Here is a 14,956-nt window from a genome sequence, read left to right as displayed (position 1 = left end):
ACCGGTGATGGGGCACTTAAAAATTCACGTCCAAGAACATGCACCCGAATGGGCACCATTAAAAATCTATCAATATTGGGAGGGGTCAAGATGACATCCAACCAAGTGGAGCTAGCATTCTTATCCGTCCAAGCCTGCACCAATTGGATTCGAGCTTCCTCTCAGGTAGAAAGGAGAATCTCAAATTCATGCTCATCAGGAACTGGAGACCACAAAACCCTAATGGGGAATTCTTGATTCGAGATCTCATCCGTAAGAAATTTCCAACCATCACCTAAAACAAAGAAAAATATGCTCTGCCAGTCCTTGGAATGAGAATATTTTCATTCTAATTGAACTATTTTATTATGAGAACTAAAGCTACAAAGATTCTTATCCAAACATTTACATCCATGGAGGGAAAGAAACTCATGAGCCTTGAGATCGGGATATTCAGCACCCGTAGGCTCCAACACTCACCTCCACAAAATACTGCAAGCCATTAAAATCCTTCAGGCAGTTGGGCGGAAGCAAGTCCCAAGACGTCTAACATGACACGAACAGGTCTTACAAAGGGCAAATGAAGCCCCATCATAAACATGATGAAATATAAGGCAACATAAATGGCCATACCTCTAGCGTCGAGAGCTCCCTGATGCTATTCAGGTGGCCTTAAAGTCACTGAATTAGGGATGTGGAAGTTATCCCTCGCAATGTCTAGTTCAAGAGGGGAAATAGTCGATGACCATCATTGACCCTCAAATATAGAAAGAGAAACGCCTTCTCCTTCCTATTACGGTTAGCAAGAGTCCCTCCAAGACGAATAGGGGGGTCACGAGGTCGCGAGGAACTAGCCCCGTGAGAGGAAGCCGTAGGATTGCTCTTAGAGAAAGCCATGAATTTTCAATTATGGTTGAGAAAGGGGACACAAGGAAAATAGAGCACTGGAAAGGACAAAGTGGGACAAAGTGGATGCAAGGACAGCAGAGTACTCGAGAGAAGAAAGAGAGGAATCGAAAGAGGAAAAGTGGGAAAGAAAGTGTTTGGAAGCTATAAATACTTGCGACGTTTAAAATGTAAAAGAGCACAAAAGCGAAACGACATTATGACGAAGGGGCACAAATGACAAAAAACCCAAATAACAATAGAACGCTATGATTACAAGTCCCATCATGCTTATGAGACTTCGCAGGTTAACTGGAAGGGGCTCAATACCACTACGAGGCCTATTGGGCTGTCCTGTGGGCATAGGTTACAACTTGGGCTGTTAACCTAGGGTCCCCTAAGAGCTTGATCCATCCTTAGAGTTCAATCCGTCATGACCATTGAAAGAATAACTGTTTGAGAGTTCTTTGGGCAAAGAGAGCTATCCAATCATTCAAGTATGGATAAGTTCTCCACCCCAGAACTTGAATTTCAAATAGTGGATAAGCCCGCTATCACACGATAACAAAAGTTTCACAGGTTCTATATATACAAATGACCCAAGTACGCAAAGGTTATTTGATCCATTTGTATTGTAAAAGGAGGTTTCCATTGTGATTACTGACTTAGACAATATAGACGTTCCCATAACTTTCAAGCCATTCATAGCTTGAAACATCTCCACAACACAGCTTATTACATATTATTTGATGCATGAATTGGTTTAGCGCCCAACAGTAGTGCCCTCAAAGAGCGTGAAATTGGTTGTCATATTTTGGTGCCTCCGGATCGTTTGCTACATGCCGTCTAAGTTTTTCTAAAAAGGAGTGAACAATTATTAACCAAGACAAGCCATGCTTGTCAGTCTCTCCCGTCGCCTACTGAACCCCACGAACCACTTGGTTTCCTGGTCCACCAAAAGCTTCAACTCATGGGCATTAGCTATCAGAAATGCTTCTTCTCCACACAAAGCCTTGTACCTATACTCGAAAATGCATCAGTTATCTCTCCCATTAGATAGCTTTTCGCTTCATTTCACAATAAAAGCTTGTGCCCAGTTGCAGAGCCGGATCATTATTGAACACTTCCATGCCCATATTATCAAGGTAGGCTTCTGTTGTCACGTCTACGTAGCCACGTCTATGCTTCATGCGTACGTTGTCACGTCGTTTGAGAGTGCCTGCTTGCTATTTGATGAAATTCCGGAAAGAAATACAGTCACGTGGAATACGATGATTTCCGGGTATTGGAGGACAGGGAATGTGGAGAGAGCGCGTGCAGTTTTTGAGGAAATGCCACTGAGGGATGTCGCATCGTGGTCTGCCATGATAGCTGCGTACGTGAATAGCGGGAATCCTGACCGTGGGTTAGCACTGTTTAGAGATATGATGACGTGTGAGACTTTAAAACCTGACCAAGTCACTGTGGGATCAGTTCTATCGGGGTGTGCCCACATGGGTTCTCTTGGAGTTTTGGTGGGGAAATCAGTCCATGGGTTTATCACGAAGAATGGGTGGGAGTTAAATGTGGAACTTGGTACAGTTTTGGTTGACATGTATACCAAATGCGGCTACATGAAGAACGCATGCCAGGTCTTTGAACTGATGCCAGAAAGAAATGTCGTGACTTGGACTGCGTTGATTTGTGGGTCGGCACAAAATGGCTTCAGCAAAGAGGCATTGACTTTGTTTGAGATGATGCAAACAGCTGGTGTAAGACCCAACGAATTGACTCTAACAGGGATTCTTAGTGCATGTATGCGTACAGGATTAGTCGAGGAGGGCCGTAAATATTTCAAGATGATTGAAGAATGTGGCTTGGAGCCAAGAATCCAACATTATGGGTGCATGGTTGATATGCTAGGTAAGGCGGGACTGTTAGAGGAGGCTTATGAGATTATTAGGACAATGAGATGGGAACCCAATGCTGTTGTCTGGGGTTCATTCTTGTCAGCTTGTAGGGAGCATAAGCAATTTGAGATGGCTGAGAAAGTAATTGATCGGGTGTTGAGAATGGTAAAGCCAGAGAATGATGGAGGGATTTATTCCCTTATTTCTGATTTGTATGTTTTGGGTGAGAAGTGGGATGAAGCAGAAGGGTTGAGGAAATTAATGGGTGAAGAAAATGTGAGGAAGGCTAGAGGCTCTAGTTTCATCAGAAGCCGGTAACTCTATTAATGGGAAACTCTACTATTTCCTCTGTTATTGGCAAACTCTGTTGAATTGGTGCGACTATTAACAACTTAGGAACCATTCAAGCATCATCATCATCATAAGTTCCTTTAAATAGATTAGTTCTTGATGATTTAGATAAAGTGGTGCAATAAGTATAAGTAAAAAGAATAGAAGTTTAGGTGGCTTATACTCGGACATCCTAGGTTTGAGTTAGGAGTTTTCCCATATTATAGACAATTTTGATAGGCGAGTCTTGGGCTTACTCCTAGCTACGATCCGAAAGGTTTACTTTGATGAGGTTCAGGTCGTGAAAAAAGGTTGCTCATACTCTGGCAGTGATCAAAGTCTCTGAAATGCTACATTTTGGTGTGTGGTACAGGGCAAATTGTCATTGTTTCCAAGTCTCATCCCAAAGCTGATTGGATGAAAGGAAGATCATGAATGATGGTTTATCTTCAGTGCAGGTGGATATTGACATTCCCAGATCGACTAATCATTTGTCTTTTAACATAGGCCCAAACGTCTACTGCTCACTAAACGACATCTCAATATATATATATATATATATATATATTTAAGTAAAAAGAGATTTTATTTATCCACTTAATTAAGCAAACACAGGAAGACTCAGGTATGTTTAGATAGTGAGATAAAGATTTTTTATTTTAGAAGAAAGTTTAAAATATTTTTTTTAATATTATTATTGTTTTGAAATTTAAAAAAGTTGAATTGGTATTTGAAAATATTGAATTGTTTATTATATTTTGTGTAAAACTTGAAAAAGTTATAATGATGAGGTAAAAATTTTGTATTTCATCCCATTTGCCAAACTTGCCCTCAACTAGGGGTGAAATCAGTCTAGTCTGGGGGGGTGAGGTCCATCATTTTTCTCTTACCAGGAAGAACAGCTAGTCAGTCCAGTCCATGTTCGGTACGATCTGATTATTTTTTTTATTTTTTTATTTTTCCCCCCAAAGAAATTAATAAAAAAATTATATAAATTACTAAATTAAAATTAAGTGAATTATTAATGTAAATTATGTAACTAACTCATTAAAAAAATATTTTATATGGTCAATGTTAATAAATTAGATGAAAATTATATCATTAATTTATATAATTACTATATAAAAATAATATATTAAATTATTAAAAATATTTTTAAAATATATATAAGAGTTCGGTTCAGTCCGGTCTAAAATTTATAGACTCTGAGATTAGCAGTGGCGGTACCAAAAACTTTTACGAGGGAGGACCAACTTTTCTATTACGTGACACGTTTATATAAAATTAAATTAAAAAAAAACTAAAAAAATTTATAAAATATAACTATATATAACATTAGATCTCAATAATTTGCTAAATTTACATAGAAATAAAATTTTAAAAAACACAACTTAATATATATTTCAAATTTCTGATGATAATGTTTTATAGAATAATATTAATCCATTATTATTTTTATAATGAAATATTTAGAATTTATTTTCTTCATAGATACTATCAAGTGATCTTTTAAAAGGACATCTTTAATTCTAGTTTGTAAGCTAGTTTATCAAATTTCATGCAAAATCTAGATATTTTCTTATCACATTAAACATATAAGATTATAATTGAGACCTTAAAAAAATATATATATATATATATATATATATATATATATATATATATATATATATGTTTTTACTCAATGAAGTGTATAGGATAAAACCTCTCAACTATTTTTCATATAAATTATTAACATTAAATAATTTTTCTTATATTTTCATTTTGGATTCTATATTAAGAAGTTTAATATTGTATAACAAAAAAAAAAAAAAACCTTAGAGATCCATATTAATAAGTTTATTATTTTTCCTAAACTTAGTTTTAATTTAATTTTAGTGAGGTCACATCCTTGAAAATAAATAATATATAGAAATTATACAAAATTTTAGGACTATAGGAAAAAAATTGGAGAAATACATTTCTAAATATATTGAGCTTTTAGAAAAATTTAAAAAAGTTTTTGGGGGCCATTTGTTATATTTATAAAATTATAAATAAAATATAAAATTAGACATAAGGTAGGTCCACCATTGGGGACTGGACTGAATGGTGTAGGTCTACATTTTTAGGGATCAAAACTGACCGAACTTGAGTTCGGTCTGGTCCAGTCGATTTTTTCGATCCAGACCAAGCGGCTAACACCCTTACCCTCAACAATATCACTATTGCTTTTGAAAAACTCAATACGCAGTCAGGGAAGGCGCAAGCGCGGGAGACTAATTCCCATGGCCAACCACATCGCTTTGGGTTGCATTTAGTTTCTCAACTCATCTTAATTTATTTTATCTAATCATTATAATTTTTTTAATTTCTAATATAAAATATAATAAACAATTTAATTTTTTCAAATCTTAAAATATTAATAATATTAAAAAATAATATTTTAATAATATTTTATTCAATTTTTAACTTTTATCTCAACTAAATTCAACATGTCGTGTCACAAGGAAAACTGAGAACACAAATGGAGATAATTACAAGGGCGGGATGCTTGTAGTATGTGCAGAAAAATGAAATGAGATAAACGAAACGGTGCTTTCCTCTTGGAAAAAATTTAGTTGCAAGTAAAACTACGTATAATATGTATATTAATTTAATATGATTAATTAATAAATACATTTTATTAAAAATAGTTCTATTTTGTTATAAATTTATTCGTATGACCATACATAGCCATCAATTAAGACCATCTAGCCATCAATTAAGACATATCTTTAGCCATTAATTAAGACCATTGAGCCATCAATTAAGACCTATCTTTATTTATTAATTAAGAATTAAACTATACCTACGCCTTTGTAATCTTATATATATGGGTATTATTCACTTGTATATAATCAAGTTTTGCATTGAAGAACAACTCTTTTTCTTGCAATATCCTCTTTCTCTTACAATATCATTTATCTTTTAGTTTCATAACACGTTATCAGCACGAAAGTTCTAACGATTTTGAAACTAGTAGCTTTCTACTTCAAAAAATGTCAAATCTTACAAAATTGGAATTCGTTGCTCTTGATATCTTTGGAAAATATTATTTATTTTGGATCTTTGATGCTGAGATTTAACTGAATGCAATGAACTAGGAGATACAATTAAAGAAGGAAATTAAGAGTTCCGGCAGGATCATGCTAAAGCAATGATTTTCCTTCGGCACCATCTTCATGAAGAATTAAAAACTAAGTATCTCACGGTGAAAGATCCCCTTATTTTGTAGAATAATTTAAGGGAGAGATATGAGCACCAGAAAACTGTAATCCTCCCAAACGTTAGTCATGATTGGATGCACCTGAGGTTGCAAGACTTCAAGAGTGTTAGTGAGTAAAACTCTGCACTCTTAAAATTAGCTCACTATTAAAATTATGTGATGAAAAAGTTACTAATGATGACTTGTTAGAGGATACATATACTATTTTTCATGCATCGAATGTGCTCCTGCATTAGCAATATCGAGAGCAAAAGTTCAAAAAATATTCTGAACTTATATCTTGTCTTCTAGTGGCTGAACAAAATAATGAGATTTTGTTAAGAAATCATCAGTCACGTCCTACTAGTTCTGTATCATTCCCTGAAGTGAATGGTACTAGATTTACACCATTCCCAGAAGCAAATGGTGCATCTTTTCAAAGAAAGTGAGGGCATGGACGTCGTAGAAAAAATTATGAAAGTGGAGATCCTAAAAGTGATCACACTAAAAAGGATAATAATAGATATACACTGTACCACCAGAAGTGGTTCAACTCAGAGAATGATAAAAGTCCTCAAAATAAATTTCTAAAGAAATATGAAAATGGATGCCATAGATGTGGTATGACTAGACATTGGTCTCATACTTGTCGTACAGTTAAGTACTTGGTTGACTTATACCAAGCTTCTATAAAAGAAAAAATAAAAAAGTTTTAAACAAATTTTGTTGAACCATTAGATGCTTTAGTTTCTATAGATGGAGAAGATATTACAAATCTTGATATTTCTTATTTTTTTTAGGATTCTAGTAGTAGAGTTGATCATTTGATTGGTGATGGAAGTGTTTCTTTTTAATTAATATATTTTCTTTATCTTATTGTAAAACTTTTTTATATTTTGCAATGTTTTGTAGTAATAAAAGTTTTATATATTTTGTAAAATCATAAGTCTTACTAATGAACTTTTTATCTGTGAGATGAATAATAGAGATGTATGTTTGGCTGATAGTACTACAACTCACACAATTCTTAAGGGTAAAAAATCTTTTCAAAATCTAACATTGAGTAAAGCCTGCGTTCATACCATATCTGGTTCGTCGAATCTAATTGAAAACTCCGGAAGAGCTTATATTGTGTTGCCTAATGGTACCAAATTTTGTATTGATGATACTTTATTTTCTTCATGATCCAAAAGAAATTGACTGAATTTTAAGGATATACGTCGTAATGGTTGTTATATTGAAACCACCAACGAAGACAATAAAGAGCATTTTCTCATTATTAAAATAATTTCGAGCCAGAAACTCGTATTAGAAAAACTGTCTGCTCTCTCATCTGGATTGTATTATATAGAAATGAGAACAATCGAATCACATGTGGTAATACACCAAAAGTGCATTGACCCCAAAGTATTTATGACTTGGCATGATCGCCTTGGACATCCGGGATCAATAATGATGAGACGAATAATTGATAATTCGTATGAGCATCCCCTAAAGAGTCAGAAGATTATCTTACCAAATGAATATCCATACTCTGCATGTTCTCAGGGTAAATTGATTATTAAACCATATTTCTCAAAGGTTGTTTTTGAATCTCTGTCATTTTTACAAATGATTCATGGGGATATATGTGGGCTTATTCAACCATCAAGTGGACCGTTCAGATACTTTATGGTTTTAATTGATGCATCAAATTGATGATCACATGTTTGTCTACTTTCTACTAAAAATATTGTATTTGCTAAACTTCTTGCCCAAATAATTAAACTACAAGTACAATTTCCTGACTATCTAATTAAAACTATTTGATTGGATAATGCAGATGAATTTACATCTCAAGCTTTTGATAACTATTGCATGTCAATATGAATAGATATTGAACATTAATTAAAAGGCTTAAGTTAATCGCTAGACATTTACTTATGAAATCAAAACTTCCTATTTCTGTCTGGGGACATGCTATACTTCATGCAACATCGTTGATTCGAGTTAGGTCATCAGCATATCACAAATATTCTCCATTACAGCTTGCATTTGGTCAACAACTAAATATTTTTCATCTTCGTATTTTTAGATATACGGTATATGTTCCAATTACAACTCCACAACGTACAAAGATGGGTCCTTAACGTAAACTTGGGATATATGTTGAGTTTGATTCTCCATCTATTATTAGATACTTTGAGCTTCTTACATGGATATGTTTAAGGCATGTTTTGAGAATTGTCATTTTGACGAATCTATTTTTCTAATATTGGGTAATGAGAAGTCGGTGCCTGAAGCACGACAGGAAATTACTTGGAAAAATAAAGTTATTTCCCAATTTGATCCTTGTACAAATGAATGTAAACTAGAGGTTCAAAAGATTATTCATTTGCAAAATATTACAAATCAATTATCAGATGTATTTACTAATACTAAAGGTGTGGTAAAATCATATATTCCTGCTGTTAATGTTTCAGCAAGGATTGCAGTCCCTAAAAGACAAGTTGCCAAAACAGTAATAGGTGAGTTTAAGATACGCCTGAAGTGTGGACGGCCTATTGGTGCAAAGGACAAATTTCATTGGAAGAGCAAAATGAATTTGGTACTCCTGAAGAGTCCATACCCACAATACAGGCCATAAGAGTAATTAATGTTCCTGAAGAGACTAAATCTCCTGAGAAAGAACCTCCTGAAGAGGTATTTAATGAATGTCTTCCCTTAAAGAGGGACAGATACCTGAAAATAACGAGATCTCGATACATTTTATGAGTATTGGAGAAATTTTGGATAGAAATAAAACTATTATCGACAACATATTTTCATATAAAATGGTCATTGACATTACCAGAAGTAATGAAAAAATTGAGCCAACAACTGTTGAAAAATGTCAACGTAGAAATAACTGGTCAAAATGGAAATCAGCTATCGAAGCTGAATTAAACTCGCTAACAAAGCGAAAGGTCTTTGGACCAATTGTACAAATACCAAAATGTGTAATGCCTGTTGAATATAAATAGGTATTTATACGTAAGCGTAATGAGAGTAATGAAATTGTGCGATATAAAGCACGACTTGTTGCACAAGGTTTTCTGCAGAAACTAGGGATTGATTATGAGGAAACATACTCTCCTGTTATGGATGCAATCACATTCATATTTTTGATTAGTTTGATAGTTACAAAAAGATTGTATATGCAGTTGATGGATGTGGTCACTGCATATTTATATGGATTATTAGATCATGACATATATATGAAAATTCCTGAAAGATATAAAATGTCTAAAACTTCTAATCTCAGTACATCCAGAAATATGTATTCTATTAAATTTCAAAAATTTTTATATGGGTTAAAACAATCCGGACGCATGTGGTATAAACGCCTTAGCGAATATCTATTGAAAGAAGGATTTGAAAATAATCCAATGTGCCCATGTGTTTTTATTAAGAAATCAAACTTCAGATTTGTTACTATTGCGATTTATGTTATGATCTAAATCTTGTTGGAACTCCTGAAGAGATCAGAAGAACCGCTATATATTTAAAGAACAAATTTGAAATGAAAGACCTTGATAAAACGAAATTTTGTCTCGGCCTGCAGCTCGAGCATTTGTAAAATGGAATTCTCATTCATTAGTCAAATTATACAGAGAAAGTCTTGAAGCACTTTTACATGGACAAAGCTCATCTCCTGAGTATTCCAATGATTGTTTGATCACTTGATGTGCAGAAAAATCCATTTCATCTTTGTGAAGATGATGAAGAAATTTTTGGTTCTAAAATACCTTATCACAGTGCAATTGGAGCCCTGATATATCTTGCAAATTGCACTTGGCCTAATATTGTATTTTCAGTTAATTTACTTGCAAGATATAGTTCCGCATCAACTCGAAAACATTAGAATGATATTAAACATGTTTTTCGATACCTCTGAGGTACGGTTGATATGTGATTATTTTATCAACATGGATCAAGTCCACAATTAGTTGGATATGCGGATACAAGTTATCTTTCAGATCCATACAGAGGTAGATCTCAAACTGGATATGTATTTACTTATGGAAATTCTACTATATCATGAAGATCTATCAAGCAAACACTTGCTACCTCTTCAAATCACTCAGAGATCATTACAATTCATGAGGCAAGTCAAGAATGTATTTGGTTAAGATCAGTGATTCAACATATTCAAGAAAAGTGTGGTCTTCCAGTGATTAATGATAGTCCAACAATTTTATACAAAAATAATGCTGCTTGTATTACTCAAATTAGATGAGGATATATCAAAGGTGAAAGAACCAAATATATTTCACCTAAATTCTTTAATACCCATGAATTTAAGAAGAAATGTGAAATTAATGTCAAGCAGATACGGTTAAGTGATAATCTGACAGATTTAGTTACTAAAATATTACCAACTGCAACATTTAAGAAGATTGTGCATAACATTGGAATGCAAAAACTTGAAGACCTATTATCATACACTTTTAAGGGGGAGTAAATGTTTTGAAGACTTGTGCTGATTATACTTTTTTTCCTTCGCTAAGGTTTTATCCCACTGGTTTTTCCTTTGCAAGATTTTAATGAGGCAATCTTAAATCACTTGGCGATATACATGAATATTGTATTCTTTTTTCTTCACCATTAATTTTTTCCCACTGGATTTTTCCTTAACAATGTTTTAACGAGACATATTTTTTATGTATGGTCATCCAAATAAGGAGTGTTATAAACTTATTTGTATGACCATACATAGTCATTAATTAAGACCTATTTTTAACTATTAATTAAGACTATTGAGCCATCAATTAAGACATATTTTTAGCCATCAATTAAGATTTAAATTATACCTACTCTTTTGTATTTTTATATATATGGGTATTATTCACTTGTATATGATCAAATTTTGTATTGAAAAATAACTCTTTCTCTTATAATATTCTTTTTTTTTATAATATTATTTCTCTTTTAATTTTATAATATATTTTAAATTTTAAATATAAAAAAACGAGTATTAATAAAAAATTAATACGCGACTTTGGGCAAAACTCTTCCTCTTAAATGCCAAGACGCACCTTTTGATCCCAAAATCCCTGGCCGTGCCATGTCCTTTCCCTTTGAGCTGCTTTAACCCTAAGAAGCCCCGAGCCTTCCTCGCCGTCGCCAATTGCTCCTTCTCCATAGCTACTTGCCACCTGCTCCTTCCTCCCCGTGGGCACCTGCTTCTTCAACCTCGAGTCGCCAGCTGCTCCTTCAGGTATCACAACTTTCAGTAGTTGGTCTTTTTACTTTTTGTTCGTTGAGCACTGGAACCCACCCGGATTTTATTTTTGGATTTGTAGATCTGATTTGTATATTAGGATTGTTGCTGGTTTTGTTTCTCATTCTTGATTTCAATCACTTTCGATTTTTTGTTGATTTTATTTATTGAGAAGGCTGTTGTGGGCTTTATTACAACAAATCATTGTCGATTTGAGGGTGAAAATGCAAATTGCAAGAGTTTAGTTAGGATTAGGTGACTGGGATGATAAACATCTTCTTAAGTTTGAAATTTGTATTTGTGTTTAGATAAGCCAAAACATTGTTGTGAAGATAAGTTCTAGATTTAATTCGAGCTTCAAGGGCCTTATCTTATCTAGATAAGAGTTTGACTTCTCTACTGCTTCTAGAAAAGATATTTAAGCTGCCATATTAATTAGAATCTGTAGAGATTCAATTCTGGAGATATTTTAGAGCACTTTTCTGTACTTCTGAATTTTCATGTTGTTTCTCTCTCAGAGTGTGATCTTGATCCAAGGTTGAGATAGAGGGATCGTGTTCAGACACTGGAGTTCCATTAAATAAGTCAATATTTAAAGATCGTCAAAGGTTTTGGCTACTACTGCGGTAGCGAGTTGTTTGTTTGGTCAAGTAAAGAGTATCAATTGACAAAGGTTTTGCAATTGAAACTTGCTTGTAATAGATTTTCAAATAATAAAATTAACTTTTTTGGGTTTGGTTGCCCGTAGGGTTTACCTTTTAAAGAATCAAGGGTTTTCCTTCATTATCAATCTTGGTGTTATGCAATTGATTTATTTTTTGTTAATGTTTTTTTATCGTATAATTGCATGAATATCGACTAATCAATTGATTGAGTGAATTGGTGGATCTTTGTGTTACTATACAGGGGTATTTGGGTAATTTCAGAGGGATTGGACCAACCTTGACTATTGAACTTTCGGAAGATTTTGGGATGGCTTCATTGTACCCCTAGATGAGCCTACACCCAATAAAGCATTAACTTCCATTTTTAAGTATAGGAAAAGAACTTTACTTTATGGCATCAGATGTATTATGCACATGGCCATAAATGCTTAACACAGAAAGAATTAGAAGTGAAGAATGCATTGTTAATGAAATTTATAGGTTCTATTACAGTTAAGAGTTTTTCCTCTTATTTTGATTTCTCTATAGCAAATATAGGTAACATATAGCAAGCAGATTACCTCTTTAATTTCTGCTTCAGGCCATTCGATCGAGAATAAGAAAGTTGTTTTCATTCTCAAGGCTTAGAGCTTCTTTTACATCCACACTCCTTACCTGAAAAATGGAAAACACTTCCAGTGTTTATTCCAATAATCCATCACCAAACTCCAATAAGCATGGTCGATTTGTTGATTTCAATAATCCACACTCCTTACATGATCGTTGTTGTGGCTTTGTCGATTTTGAGCTTATGTATTGGGGCAAAGTTTTGGGTGTCGATTTGTCTACTTTTTACAGTCACTTAGTTTCAGAATTAGTTGAAATTATTGTTGTTACTCGGGCATCTTTTAAATCATGTTTATTATCATTGTAGTACTTTATGTACGAATAATACAAAATTTACTTTAGTGGTAGCTTTGTGACATATTTAGAATGTCATCATCAGTTTTTTCATCATCTTTGGTTAATTGTACAGAGGTAGGGAAACAATCTTTGATTTTATGTAGACATGTTTTTACAAAATTCTGACATCAAACATACTTGTTCATTGGTGTATATGTAGGGATTACCAATGTGCTATTATTTCAAATTGACAGATGGTAATGAAGACAGGGAGAAAGAAGTGGTAAGGAGAGAGATTGCATTATTTAGGAGGGTGGAAGAGCTTCAAAATAGAGAGAGAGAGCTTCAAAAGAGAGAGAAAGAGCTTCAAAATAGAGAGAGAGAGCTTCAAAAGAGAGAGGAAGAACTTCAAAATAGAGAGGAAGAGATTGCGAAGATGGAGTTGAGACTCCACAATGATGAAGTTGACCTTCTAAGGCAACAAGCATATTTGCGTTGTTCACGCATCCTACTTGGAGTGTATTGGGGACTACTTTCCATATTTATTTCATGGAAATTGATCGGATCAAAGTGACCTTGGACTCGATCCTGTTCGGGATTTTTTGTTTGTAATGTGGATAGCTGTTGTAAATGACTTTCGACTCCATCCTGTTGACTTTGAACTTCTTTCTATATTTGCTTCTTCATGTGATAACTGTTGTAACTTGGAAGTTCATGAATGAACCAAGAAATGGCCAAAATAAGGAACGCCTTACTCTTTGAACCAAGAAATCGCCAAAAAGAAGATTAGGCTAGGTTTGGATACAAATTTGGTTTCAATTAAACTCATTTTATCATTACAATTTTTTAAAATATAATAAATAATTTAATTTTTTTAAATTTCAAAATAATAATAATATTAAAAAATAATATTATAATAATATTTTATTTAATTTTTAACTTTTATTTAAAACCATCTCATTGTCTAAATCTCACCTAATTCTTAATATTTTATTTTTATGCCTTTGAACTAGAACTTTTTGTTGCATGTTCAAATAAATTATTGTTAATGTTCACTGTTGTCTCAGACAATAAATTGAGGTTGTCTAAAAAACCTTGCATAAACATTTGCTCACAGAGTTAAATGAAAAGAATTAAAGATAGCCAGCAAAGTAGAGAGAGAACAAAAACAACATTCAAAAGGAGAAGAAAGGTCAATGGTAATAGAGAATTAGCATCATGACAACTATAAACGACTTAAATTAGAACCATCTTATTAACATAACACCCACCATCGCCTATGTCCACCCCAACCAGAAACCAAGAAATATAGGAAAATAGCCAGAACACAATGCTAATATTGTGGAATAAAGTTAGTATGCCTTTTCATTTTGCTCAATCATTTTGACTACTCATGTATTTATTTTTTTTTAAATTATTTTTTTTTGCTGATTAAGGAAGTAATTATTAGTGTATTGATATATTTAAAAAAAATATATATTTGAACATATTTAAAAAATATTTGAAAAAAAAAAGTATAATTTACACTAAAAGCAAATTGAATGAGCAAATTGAGAAAGGCAATACGTGTTGCATACAATGGTATATTGGACTGGTTGGGCGAAGCAAGCCTCGTCCTGGTAAAATGGGAACATCCATTAATTAGAGCTGCACGTGTGTCGGGAGAAGCGATTCCAAATGCCGAGAACTTTATTTTGTTGAAAAGTTCAAAGTAAAATAGCAACCGGGATGGAATGGTACTTATCTTGTATTGTTCTTGTGTGTTGCAGCTCATTTATTACACTTTCTGCTTAATAACCGCACAATATTGGTTTGTGTTATCATGCTTTCTCAATTGAGTTCTTCTATATGCAAGCAG

At 33.4% G+C, this 14,956-nt stretch overlaps 1 protein-coding gene and 1 long non-coding RNA gene across 2 annotated transcripts; both read left to right on the top strand.

Moving 5' to 3' along the window:
- Positions 1-1,487: 1,487 nt before the first annotated feature.
- LOC122278813 (pentatricopeptide repeat-containing protein At5g66520-like) lies at positions 1,488-3,560 on the top strand. Its single transcript, XM_043089014.1, has one exon. The coding sequence runs from the start codon at positions 1,758-1,760 to the stop codon at positions 3,069-3,071; it is 1,314 nt and encodes a 437-aa protein (XP_042944948.1). The 5' UTR covers positions 1,488-1,757; the 3' UTR covers positions 3,072-3,560.
- Positions 3,561-11,328: 7,768 nt separating this feature from the next.
- LOC122280059 lies at positions 11,329-13,861 on the top strand. The gene is made up of 2 exons (XR_006229721.1): positions 11,329-11,548; positions 13,319-13,861. It is a non-coding gene; the product is annotated as an uncharacterized LOC122280059 (long non-coding RNA).
- Positions 13,862-14,956: the final 1,095 nt, after the last annotated feature.

The sequence above is a fragment of the Carya illinoinensis genome, chromosome 10 (assembly GCF_018687715.1).
Source record: "Carya illinoinensis cultivar Pawnee chromosome 10, C.illinoinensisPawnee_v1, whole genome shotgun sequence".
Classification (NCBI taxonomy): Eukaryota; Viridiplantae; Streptophyta; class Magnoliopsida; order Fagales; family Juglandaceae; genus Carya; species Carya illinoinensis.
The sequence above is the reverse complement of the archived record's forward strand: the minus strand, read 5'-3'. Positions and strand labels throughout refer to the sequence as shown.